At 42.8% G+C, this 12,414-nt stretch overlaps 1 protein-coding gene across 1 annotated transcript; it reads left to right on the top strand.

Annotated features, from left to right (window-relative positions):
• The first annotated feature begins 1,481 nt into the window (after positions 1 to 1,481).
• Positions 1,482 to 2,478, top strand: LOC125119277 (olfactory receptor 10S1-like). The gene is given in 2 exon segments (XM_047766115.1): positions 1,482 to 2,099; positions 2,101 to 2,478. Coding segments are annotated over 2 exon segments (996 nt in total).
• The last annotated feature ends 9,936 nt before the right edge of the window (positions 2,479 to 12,414 follow it).

Below are 12,414 nucleotides of genomic sequence, written 5' to 3'. Positions count from 1 at the left end.
GATTATTTCTTATTGACCAGTGATTTAAACTTAAGTAGAAGCATCCAAATAAACTCGGCTCCTTGCAATTTCTACTTCTCTATCCCAAAAACATCAAGCAGAAACTAGATAAGGCATAAGATATTTTCCCTATGTTCCTCTTAGGAAGACACGACATACGCCTAAGGAACACTAAAATAGTCCAAGACAGTACATGCTTAGATATGATCAATAATTATCATAAATACTATGCATGTCATGAATGAAAAATTGGTGTGAGGTAAAATATTTATAAGGGGCTTCTAGAGGAATGTAAATGTTCAAACCTGGCCATAGAGGGTAGATTTCTGAAGGCAGAGATTAACAGAATTCCATTCATGTCATAAGATGCTGCAATGAGACCAGGCAGAGATTATGGCAAATTGAGAAGATGAGGCAAAGAGCATCCCTAGGAAAGAGGAGTTTCTTCAGGCGATTGCAGAAGATACAGATTTGGTGATAAGAATGGAAAGAGTTTGCAGTTGATGTTGAACACTGAACAGAGTCAATTTCTGCTTTAGGCAGAGAGGAATAGTAAAGGAGAGAGATAAATTAAACATGGCGTTTTAAGAAGACGGACAAAGTGTCTTCTAATATAGAAACATTTGCTACATTAGAGAAACAAGTGAGCATTGGGACATAAAACACCACCGTGCAAACAGGGTTAGGTAAAACCTATGGGAATTTAAAATACAACAGGAATAAGCAGTTTAAAGAAAATGTTCATATAAGGCAACATCTAATTATGTTTAAGAGTTAAGGGATTAAAAGGATAGAAGAAAACTCAAATTTCATTTCAGGCTCAACAACAAAGGAATGGGAAAACATTGCCCAAAAGGTTGAAATAAAGGTTTACCGGAAGAGTGTGATATATACTAAACAATCTGTCCTGGTAATTATTCAGTCAATTCTCTAAGGCTTCATTGTCATACACTTGAGAGTTGGGTGCGGGGAACCAAAATTCTAAAGAACTCCCTCTAGGTGAAGAATGGATGGGACCGCTGTGTTCTTGGCTGATGTAATAACACCCAAACTCCGGGCAAGTCTCCCAGAAGATAAGATGCAACTCTGTGGACACAAGACAATAAGAACCTGGTCATCCAAAGCTTCAGTATGCAGAGTAACCTGGGAGAGCAGAGGCATCATGGTTCTGGACTATTTGCAAAATATATATATATGCTCCATGAAAGTAAGACTTATAACCCCTGTTTATATTACCATTATCTAGAGAGTATATTTTTCCAAATAACCCTCACGGCCCTTTCCGTGTCCCCCAAAGATTGCGGATCCCATATTGAAAAGCCCGTTTTGAAAGGACAGCAAGAAAACACCAGGACAAGTCAAAGGAGTGACCAGAAAGGGTGTATCTTTCTTTCACGGATGAAGCAGGACCAAGATGACATGACTCAACGGCCGATGATGTTTCTGGCAAGAGGAAAGGCTATTACGGATCATGTCTGTTGATGTCAGTTTCCTCTCTGGGCAAGAAGATGCTCATGGAAAAAGAAGACCCCAACCAGACTGTGGGGGACTCCTTCTTCCTGGAGGGTCTGATGTACACAGCTGAACATCCTAGCCTCTTCTTCCTCCTCTTCCTTCTCATCTACGGAATCACCATAACTGGGAATCTCCTCATTCTCATAACCGTGGGCTCTGACCCTCACCTCTGCTCCCCTATGTACCACTTCCTGGGGCACCTCTCCTTCCTGGATGCATGGCTGTCTACAGTGACAGTGCCCAAGGTCATGGATGGCCTCCTGACTCTGGATGGGAAGGTGATCTCCTTTGAGGGCTGTGCCCTACAGCTTTACTGCTTCCACTTCCTGGCCAGCACCGAGTGCTTCCTGTATACAGTCATGGCCTACGACCGCTACCTGGCCATCTGTCGACCCTTATACTACCCAGCGGCCATGAACAGGAGGATGTGCGCAGGACTGGCTGGGATCACTTGGAGCCTAGGTGCTGTTCACTCGGCAATCCATACCTCCCTCACCTTCCACCTGCCCTACTGTGGGCCTCGTCACATTGCCTACTTCTTCTGCGACATCCCCCCTGTGCTGAAGCTGGCCTGTGCAGACACCCGCCATTAACGAGCTTGTCATGCTGGCCAACATTGGCATTGTGGCTGCAGGGTGCCTGATCCTCATCGTCGTGTCCTACAGCTTCATCGTGACGGCGGTGGTGCGCATCCGCACTGCCGAGGGCCGGCAGCGCGCCTTCTCCACGTGCACCTCCCACCTCACGGTGGTGCTCCTGTACTACATGCCACCGGTGTCTATCTACCTGCGGCCTCGCTCCGGGGGGGCAGGAGCCGGGGCCTCCGCTGTCTTCTACACCATAGGCACCCCCGTGCTCAATCCTTTCATTTACACCCTGCGGAACAGGGAGGTGAAGTGGGCTCTGAGAAGATTTCTGGGCCAAGGCTCGCCAGAGTCTCCTGCAGGCAACCCACCGCCCTGACCGGCACGGCGATTCTCTGACTTTGCCAGGAAAGCATCTAGTCCCTTATCAAAATGGGCAGGGAACCTATTTCAAGTAGAAATCAGAAGAACTGAGTTTCAGCTTAGCCAGGAACGCCTTCCCTTCCCTTCCGCCAAGTGACCTGTTTCAGTGTCTGTCACAAACGCTTCATCTATAAAGCCAAAAGATAGGGTTGAGAGACACCCAGAGTTTCTCCAACCTCTCAACTGTATGGCTCAGAGGTATGTGAAATGCTAATCACGCCTCGTTTATTTTAGTAAATGAATTTTTTACCTTTTATGAAATAATTGTATTAAATATTTGCTACATATTTTAAAAATACTGATAACAGGAGCTCTGGTTGTGCCTCAATGGATTAAGATCCCAACTAGAATCCAGGAGGATGCAGGTTCAATCCCTGGCCTCATTCGGTGGGTTAAGGATCCATCCTTGCCGCAAACTGCAGTGTAGGTCACAGATGCTGCTCCGTTGGGATCCCACGTGGCTGTGGCTATGGCTGTGGCTGTGGCTGTGGCACAGGGCAGCAGCTGCAGCTCCCATTAGACCCCTGGCCTGGGAACTTCCATATGCCACAGGTGCAGCCCTAAAAAAGAAAAAAAAATATGAATAACAGAAAAATAGGTATAGATAGTAAATGAAACTTTGTCTGTGTATCTCGCAGTTTCAGAGAAGAAGCCACTGGTTTTAGGATGATAAAATACAACTACAGGGAGAAGAGCATCTTGCCCAAGGTCACTGAGAAAATGCCATTATCTTTATTCTCCTCCTCAAGATGGTATATAAGTAAGTGGTAGAAATACCATGGATTTGGAAGTCAAGTGGACCTCCTGGTACTGTCATCCTGATGCCACCAGTCACTTGATGTAGAATCTTGTGCATATTTTATGATAACTTGGTATGTCACTGTGCCTCCCTGATATTAACATTAAAATTAACTGCTTCGGTGGATTTTATGAGGACTAAATGATACATTTATGTGAAGTGCTTGCTGCCAAATAGATATTCCCATTTCTTACAGCGCAAGCGAAAGAAGTCAGAGTCTTTATTAGTCATGCTGCATTTAAAGGGGGAATGAATGACCCACTAAATGATTCTATGGACCGAAAATGGCCCTGAATGCCAGGCTAAGGCGTTCAGATTATACACTAGCCATTTTGCCACTTTGTCTCTCCTTTGTTTTCTCCTATGTGAACATATTCTTCTTGAGAAGCTACATTTTTTTCCTTGCTAAAACACGGGGTAAATGAAAGGAAAGAGAGAGAAAAAGAGATAGGTAGGGAGTAGAATGACCTGTTTATTAAATATTCTAACTTCCTGCTTGTGAGAGAAAACATTGCTTAACATGGATGATGACATTGGAGGTGGAAAGGCATTTTACAGAATTATATTAGAGGTGTTTTAAGGGGGTATATGAAAGATGGTGGGATAGAGAATGGAAAGACTGTTTGAACTGGAATAGTCATAATTATTTGAACAGTAACTATGATCATTTTTTCCTTTTTTTTTTTTTTTTTTTTTTTTGCTTTTTAGGGCCATACCTGTGGTATATGGAAGTTCCCAAACTGCGGGTCGAACTGGAGCTGAAGCTGCCAGCCTACGTCACAGCCACAACAATATGGAACCTGAGCCATGTCTGCGTCCGACACCCTAGCTCATGGCAACACCAGATGCTTAACCCAATGAGTGAGGCCAGGGATCAAACCCGCATCCTCAGGGATATTAGCCGAGTTCCTAATCCACTGAGCCACAACCGCAATTCCCTAATCCTTTTTTTTTTTTTTTTTGGTCTATTTAAGGCTGCATTTGCAGCATGTGGAGGTTCCCAGGCAGTGGTCGAATTGGAGCTTCAGCTGCTGGCCTACACCACAGCTCACAGCAATGCCGAATCCTTAGCCCACTGAGCAAGGCCAGGGATCGATCCAGTGTCCTCATGGATACCAGTCGAGTTTGTCAACTGCTGAGCCACAGTGGTAACTCCCCCATAACCCTTTTTGATGCACATATATGCACAACACTGTACAAGTTGCCTTCTCTGTATTAGTCCTCCTTAAAACTACATTTGAAGAGAGTGCCATTATTTACATTATACCGATAAGGCAACCAAGACCGAGGGAGGTAAAGTAACTTCTCTAAGGCCATGTAACCGGTAATATTTGACGTCAGGATTTCAACTCAACTCTTCAGAGACCACACAGTTCAACTACACAGTAATACCTTCAAGAGAATCAAATCTAGCCCCATTATTTATGAACTCCCAATTAGATTAGAAGTCTCAAAATCATTTTAGTCTTTTAACCAAGGGCATATCTCTTGGATAAGGATTGCCTGACCTCTGAATTGTACCTAGTCCTATGTGAATGCAGGATGCTAGTCTGGCATTCCTGGAAGGGAAAAATACACTGGAAATGGAAAGAAATAGTGAAGAGGTGAACTGAAGTTTCGAACTTGCCGTCTGCCTCTACATGGATTAAATCTTGAGCCACTGAAGCTACCCACCCACAGCACCCTCTGAGCCGAGCTCAGTGGGGAGACCAGGAGTGAGAGACTCTGTGTCCTGGGAAAACTGGAAGAAAAGGTTTTCAGAGAGTTAAGATATTTTTTCGCAGAAAACTGTATGAGCCCAATTCTTGCCTCTCTTCATATCTAGGAAAAACCCCCAAATCCTTCCATGACGCCTGGTGTCTGTGGCTAGTAACAACCTTCGTGAAAGCAGCAAGCAAACTTCCAGTGAAATGTGTGCCTGGTGCATGCACCTCCCCCTTCACCTTTATGACCCATCTTGATATTCCCCCTTCCTCTTTGGACTATAGTAGTGGTCACCTGTGAGAACAGCTACTCCCAAGGGTGGGCCAGGGAGCCCTGAGAGAACTCAGGAAAGGATTCCAGGAAGCCCAAGACCTTCACATCTTCCCATAGAAACTGGTTTCCTGTAAATCCCCGATTATCTGTCAATCTCTTGTTCCTACTATCTTCCCTTTGCTGCAAAAACTCATCTATCCTAGCCTCCCCTTCCCTTTGCCTCCTCGGAGCTGTTTCTTGGGACTACCTGAGATGCTGCCCTCCAGGCTTAAGTCCCAATTTCACCCCCAATGAAACTGAACTCTCAGCTTTCAGGTTGTGCAATTTTCTTAGTTGACAAAGATGTAGCATTCCTCTAAAATTCAGAGCGAATCTCCCTTGTTCTAATAACTCAGCATTATTGACTTATCTGTGGGATGGCCAGAAATAGTCCAGGAAACCCCACTGTTTCCATGAGAGTGGGCTCTAAGAACAGATGAAATATATGGAGAGCCAAGTATAAAATGGGCCATGGAGCTAAACCCAGCTTTAGTCTTCTCCTAAAGTATCCCTCTATCTTGTCAAGCGGTTGCTTTCTTGAAATAACAGGGTAAATAATGGAAGAATGGAGCTGCACAACTCCAGTCTTCTTCTCAGCCTTAGCCTTGACACTTGTATATCTGTCTCTCCAGTAAAAATCTATTACCCTCTTGAACTCTGCTCTTCCATCTTTGTATCTGTCTCTGGCAGCCTGGATTCTCAGTCGCATTGGTTTATGATAGGGCTTCATAATGACACTAGTAGAAGTCCTGCCTTGTATTGCTACTGCATATTTAATGTGAAAAACTAGAGTATAAGAACTTTAAGAGCAGAGACCTTCATAACCTCTATGGGTTCCAACCAAAGGTTAACTCAGTAAAATACTGCTTTGGCCCCATATTCAAGGCCTGGAAATAGAACAAGATACATATGCATTTTTTGACAGTGAAGTTATCAAGTCAGAAAATTTGTTTTTCATCCAGTGGGGGAAAAAGAAAAATTGTTAATCGCAGTTATTTTCTCCTTTTAGGGATTTCTAACTTTGATTTTTAAATGTAGATTTGTTGTATTTAAGCTATTGCAAGTTCAGTTGAAATGTAAAGGGAAGGGGACTAGAGAATTAATTAGTACTGATTAAAATGAAAACTATACTCGACAAAAAGAGGACAACTACATGAGACTATCCTTTTCCCAGCTTTCCTACAACTTAAATAGGAAACAGGAGTTCCTGTCGTGGCACAGTGGTTAACGAATCCGACTAGGAACCATGAGGTTTCAGGTTCCATCCCTGGCCTTGCTCAGTGGGTTAAGGATCCAGTGTTGCCATGAGCTGTGGTGTACGTTGCAGATGCGGATCAGATCTGGTGTTGCTGTGGCTCTGGGGTAGGCCAGTGGCTACAGCTCTGATCAGACCCCTAGCCTGGGAACCTCCATATGCCACGGGTGCGGCCCTAGAAAGGATGAAAGAAAGAAAGAAAGAAAGAAAGAAAGAAAGAAAGAAAGAAAGAAAGAAAGAAAGAAAGAAAGAAAGAAAGAAAGAAAGAAGGAAAGAAAGAAAAAATAGGAAACAAACTGATATGTTCTTTATGATGTCAAGGGGACAGGAAACAGAAGTTATTATCTGGACAGGATAATTTGCAGGGAAGAACATACTACAAGAGTGACTAAGTAGTCTTACTATTGGCCATTCTATGACATGGAGCTTCTAAGGAGGGGGTTCACCAATACTCCTGAAGACAGAGCATAAAAGGAAGCTATGATGCATCTAATTAGGTGGATTAACTATCCTCATAAATGAAGGATTTTCACACTAATACTGGTATTCGGACAACGAATATGCAACTGAGTAATGATTTCTGGCTATTGTTTAACTAAAGTGAAAATCTATGCAACATGTGGGTATATCCTCCGACCCTAGCAATGCTAGAATTTAATAAGAAATAAATAAAAATTTAATAAAACAGCATTTCTTTAAAATATTCTGTTATTTAGAGTTTTTATTGGCTAGTTTATATCCACGTTCCATTTTAATTACTATTATCAGTTCTGCGATGTGAACTAGGGTAAATGTCTGAAAACATTACAACCAGGTCAAGACAGACATTAGAGAAGCTAGAATGAGATAACGTTTGACCAGAATTTTATAAAAAATATGTAAGCTTTGGAGTCAGGTGTCCAAGAACCAGTTTTACCCCCACCCCCACCCCCTTTTTCCTACGCTGCACTCCAGGCATATGGAGGTTCCCAGGCTAGGGGTCACATTGGAACTATAGCTGCCAGCCTACATCGCAGCCACAGCAACACCAGGTGCGAGCTGCGTCTGTGACCTACACCACAGCTCACAGCAATGCCAGATCCTTAACCCACTGAGCGAGGCCAGGGATTGAACTTGATCGTCGTGGATCCTGGTCAGATTCATTTCCATTGAGCCATGATGGGAACTCCCACTTTTACCACTTTTTAATGAAGGGACGTTCTCTTTGAGATAAAGATTTGAATGGGAGTAATTGAACTGATTCTCCATTTCTCTCCCCCCCCCCCCTCTCTATTTCTCTGTCTCTCAAAAGTTTACTAATTACTAACATATCGGGGCAGATTGTATTTTCCAAAGATGACCACAACAATATCTCTCATCTCAAATGTTCTTCCTGAAAAGAAGCTATGATCCTTTCCCACCAAGAGATGTGGGTCTGTACTTTCCCTTTGAAATTTGAAAGAAGCTATGTGACCCCTGAGGCTAGGATGTGAAAGGCAATGCAGCCTCTTCCCGTCTCTGAGACATTTCCTCTTAGAACTCATCACTATGCCCTGAAGTAGGGCAAACAGCCACATGAAGAGCTACGTGGGCTGGGCCTTCAGCATCTGTATTCTCAGACAACCTGTGAGTACAGACTAACGGCCGTGTGACTGAGCCATCTCATCTGTCAGCCTGACCCGAGTGAAGAAGAGATGAGGCTTCCTTACCACACCTGGCACACAGTGCAGATCTGTGACCAAATAAATCACTGGGATTTTTTGTTTGTTTGTTTTTCTTTTACATTATAGCTTTCACAAGATACTGCATATAGTCCCCCGTGCTATACAGTAGGACCCTGCTGTTTATCTGTTTCATATCTAGTAGCTTTCATCTACTAATGCCAAACTCCTAAGTTATCCCCTCTTTCCCCTTTGGTAACCGTAAGTTTGTTTTTCATGTCTGTGAGTCTACTTATGTTTTGTAAATAAGTTCATTACATTTTGAGATGTTTAGTCACGCAGCAGAAAATTAGCAGAACACACACCATTCTCTAGTGTGCATGGTCACTGCCACTAACAGAGACACACAGACACAGGTACAGTGCCATCCCCAGGTACCTCTAAGGTAACACTGGTTGCACTTCCAAATAATGTTACCTATGCTTCTTTATTTTCTGATCCCTCATATATCTTATAATGACTAAAGAACTTCTGGAATGACAGAGCAAGGACCTTCAAAAATCTATTCCTTTATAAAACTAAGGAGAACAATGGCAAAAGTTGTCAGAATTATTCTTTCTAGAATGCTAGAATTTAACCAAGATCTTGTAACAATCTGAGTATTTAGCAAAAAAGTCACATCTCGGCAAGAATATAGAATTTTTTGGAATGAACGTGCTCCATCCCCATACCCCTCTCACAAGCTCTATGTAGCTTTGAAAGTCAACAACCTTGTAATCATGAAACCAGTGCCTAAGAACCACTGGAGGGGCAGGATGGATTTGGAACTCCCTAAAAGGCTCAATGGCAGAGAATTGCCATAATTTTATTTTTCTGTCTTTTGTCTTTTTAGGGCTGCACCCAAGGTATGTGGAGGTTCCCAGGCTAGGGGTCACATTGGAGCTACAGCTGCCGGCCTACACCACAGCCACAGCAACACAGGATCCGAGCCGTGTCTGCGACCTACACCACAGCTCATGGCAAGGCCAGATCCTTAACCCACTGAGTGAGGCCAAGGATCGAACCCACAACCTCATGGCTACTAGTTGGGTTCGTTAACCACTGAGTCACAGTGGGAACTCTGAGAATTGTCATGATTCGACACAAGATTTTAAGAAGGTTTCTCAGCAGATACCATGCAGGATGGGACAGAATGGGATGATATATTCCAAGTGCTGAAAGGAAAAAAAGCTTCCGGTTAGGAATAGCAGACATAACAAAACCATCCTTTAAAAACGAGGGAGAGAGGAGTTCCCTTCGTGGCTCAGTGGTTAACGAACACGACTAGGTTTCAGGTTCGATCCCTGGTCTCACTCAGTGGTTAAGGATCCAGTGTGGCTGTGAGCTGTGGTGTAGGTCCCAGAAGTGGCTCGGATCTGGCATTGCTGTGGCTGTGGCATAGGTCAGCAGCTGTAGCTCCGATTTGACCCACAGCCTGGGAACTTCCACATGCTGTGGGTGCAGCCTTAAAAAATTGTTTTAAATAAACATGAGGGAGAAAGAAATATTTTCCCAAACACACAAACACCATAGGAGTTCTTCATCACTGGACAAGCTGTAAAAGAGTATAAAGTTAAGAAGTTTTTCCAGTTAAAACAAAAGGACACTAAACAACAACCCGAAAACATATGAGAGTATAAATCTCAATGACACAGATCAAATGTAGACACAAACACAGAATAATGTAGTATTATAATGCTGGTGCATAACTCACTCTTAAATCTCACTGTAAAAGTTAAAACTGAAAGTATTAATGTAATTATAATTATAAAAATCTGTTACTGGGCACACAACAAAAGATGTAAACTATGGCAGCAATAGCAGAAAGTGTATGGAGGCTGTAAAAGTATACAGTTTTCTAAGGACTTGAAGATAAGTTATTATCAGCATAACATAGACAGTAGAACTACAATATTGCTCAAGTTCATGCTCAGTTAAAGTACAATCAAAGTTTTGTGACCTTATTTATGGAGAAATTTAAGCCTAATTACATATGTGAAAGCCTATAAAACATACATTTCAAAAATTTATTATAAAAGGAACAGCTTATAATCACCACGCTGATCTATAAATAGATTGTTGCCAGCACACCAGAGCCCTATATGCGCCCCTACTTAATGCCAGCATCTTCCATTCTTCATTCTCCATCCTGACTCTGCTGCCACTCCTCTCTGGCTGTTTTTGATGGCTTTATCACCTAAGTAGGGCCTCAAGGTCATCGGAATCAGCACAAAGAGGTTGTAGAAAGGGCACGCCATAGCCCCAGAACTGTGTTCGTCATGTCTGGATCTCAGTCACATGCTACCTACAATATATGGCACGAGTGTCTGGGAAATGTGTGTCCTGGAAGAAGAGGTGAGCAGCCAGAATGGGCTGATCATACCAGTGCCTACAATGGCACTGATGTGAAGATTCAGAGAGATCTTGAAAGTAAGTACTGAACTGCTGACACTGGCACTCAGCAAGCACCTATTAACTATAACGATTGTTTTAGGCCAAACTAATATATTGCCATTTATTCTTTGTATAGGCAGTATAAAAAAGAATATATCTGGAGTTCCCACTGAGGTTCAGCGGGCTACGAACCCGACTAATGTCTACGAGGATGTGGGTTCGACTCTCGGCCTTGCTCAGTGGGTGAAGGATCTGGCATTGCCATGAACTATGGTGTAGGTTGCAGATAGTGTTCGGGTCCCACATTGCTGTGGCTGTGGCATAGGCCAGTAGCTGCAGCTCCGATTCAACCCAATATGCTGCAGGTGTGGCCCTAAACAGCCAACAAAAAAAGAATATATCCATATATTCTAAATTAGGTAATAACTGTTGTCAATAAAACATGAAAAATACGCTACAGATATTTTTCTTAATTTTTAATGTTTGTCTTTATCTGTATCCAGAGGTATTTTATCCACTGAAACCATTGTTCACGTTTCACTGACTTTTGAAAGTATGCTAAATTTTATATACTTTTTTAAAACCTGATGCATTTAAAATCTAAATATCCAAGTTCTGGTCTCAGCTCTACCACTTATAAATAGTGATTGTTTTTTTGTTGTTGTTGCTGTTGTCGTTTTGAATTTTTTTATTAGGAATTCCCGTTGTGGTGCAGAGGAAAAGAACTCGACTAGAAATCATGAGGCTGTGGGTTTGATCCCTCGCCTCGCTTAGTGAGTTAAGGATCTGGTGTTGCTGTGAGCTGTGGTGTAGGTCGCAGACGTGGCTCAGGTCCTACGTTGCTGTGGCTGTGCTGTAGGCTGGCAGCTATAGCTCCAATTCAACCCCTAGCCTGGGAACCTATATATGCTGCGGGGGCGGCCCTAAAAAGGAAAAAAAATTCTTAAAATATAGTTGATTTACAATGTTCCTTCAATTTCTGCTGTACAGCAAAGAGACCTAATCATACATACATATACATTCTTTTTTTTTTTTTTTCCGCACTATCTTCCATCATGTTCTAACCCAAGAGGTTGGGCATAGTTCCCTGTGCTGTATAGTAGGACTCCAGTGCTTATCCATCCCACATGAAATAGTTTGCATCTACCAACCCCAAAGTCCCCATCGTCCCACTCCCTTCCCCTTCCCCCTTGGCAATCACAAATCTCCTCTCCATGTCCATCATCTATCTCTGCTGTTTAGATACAATCGTTGTGCCATATTTTTGATTTCACATATAAGTTATATATGCCCATCGATAGATGAGTGGATTAAGAAAACGTGGAACATATACACAATGGAATACTACTCAGACATTAAAAAGGACAAAATAATGCCATTTGCAGCGACATGGATGCAACTAGAGATCCTCATACTAAATGAAGTAAGTCAGAAAGAAAAAGGCTATAACCTGTGATTTGGAAGAAACCACAGACATCTCTGAGCTTTAGTTTCATTATCGATGAAATGGGAACTAGGATTCCCTTCTTTCATTTTCTCACAGTTCTTTCCTGAGGAACACTTAGCCTGAAGATGTGACCAGACAGAGAAAAAGGCAACACTACCTCTAAGAGCGATCAGAACACTCCGTACGTTCGCTATATTAATATCTGACGTGGGTCTATCACATTTTATGTCACAGAGAGACTTAAAGAGCCACCTGCCTCCCACTCACCAAGGAAGAGGTCGCTGCCTCAGAATGGAAAACGG

The sequence above is a fragment of the Phacochoerus africanus genome, unplaced genomic scaffold (genome assembly GCF_016906955.1).
Source record: "Phacochoerus africanus isolate WHEZ1 unplaced genomic scaffold, ROS_Pafr_v1 Scaffold_27, whole genome shotgun sequence".
Lineage (NCBI taxonomy): Eukaryota > Metazoa > Chordata > Mammalia > Artiodactyla > Suidae > Phacochoerus > Phacochoerus africanus.
Note: the sequence above shows the minus strand (reverse complement) of the source record. Positions and strands in the feature narration are given on the sequence as shown.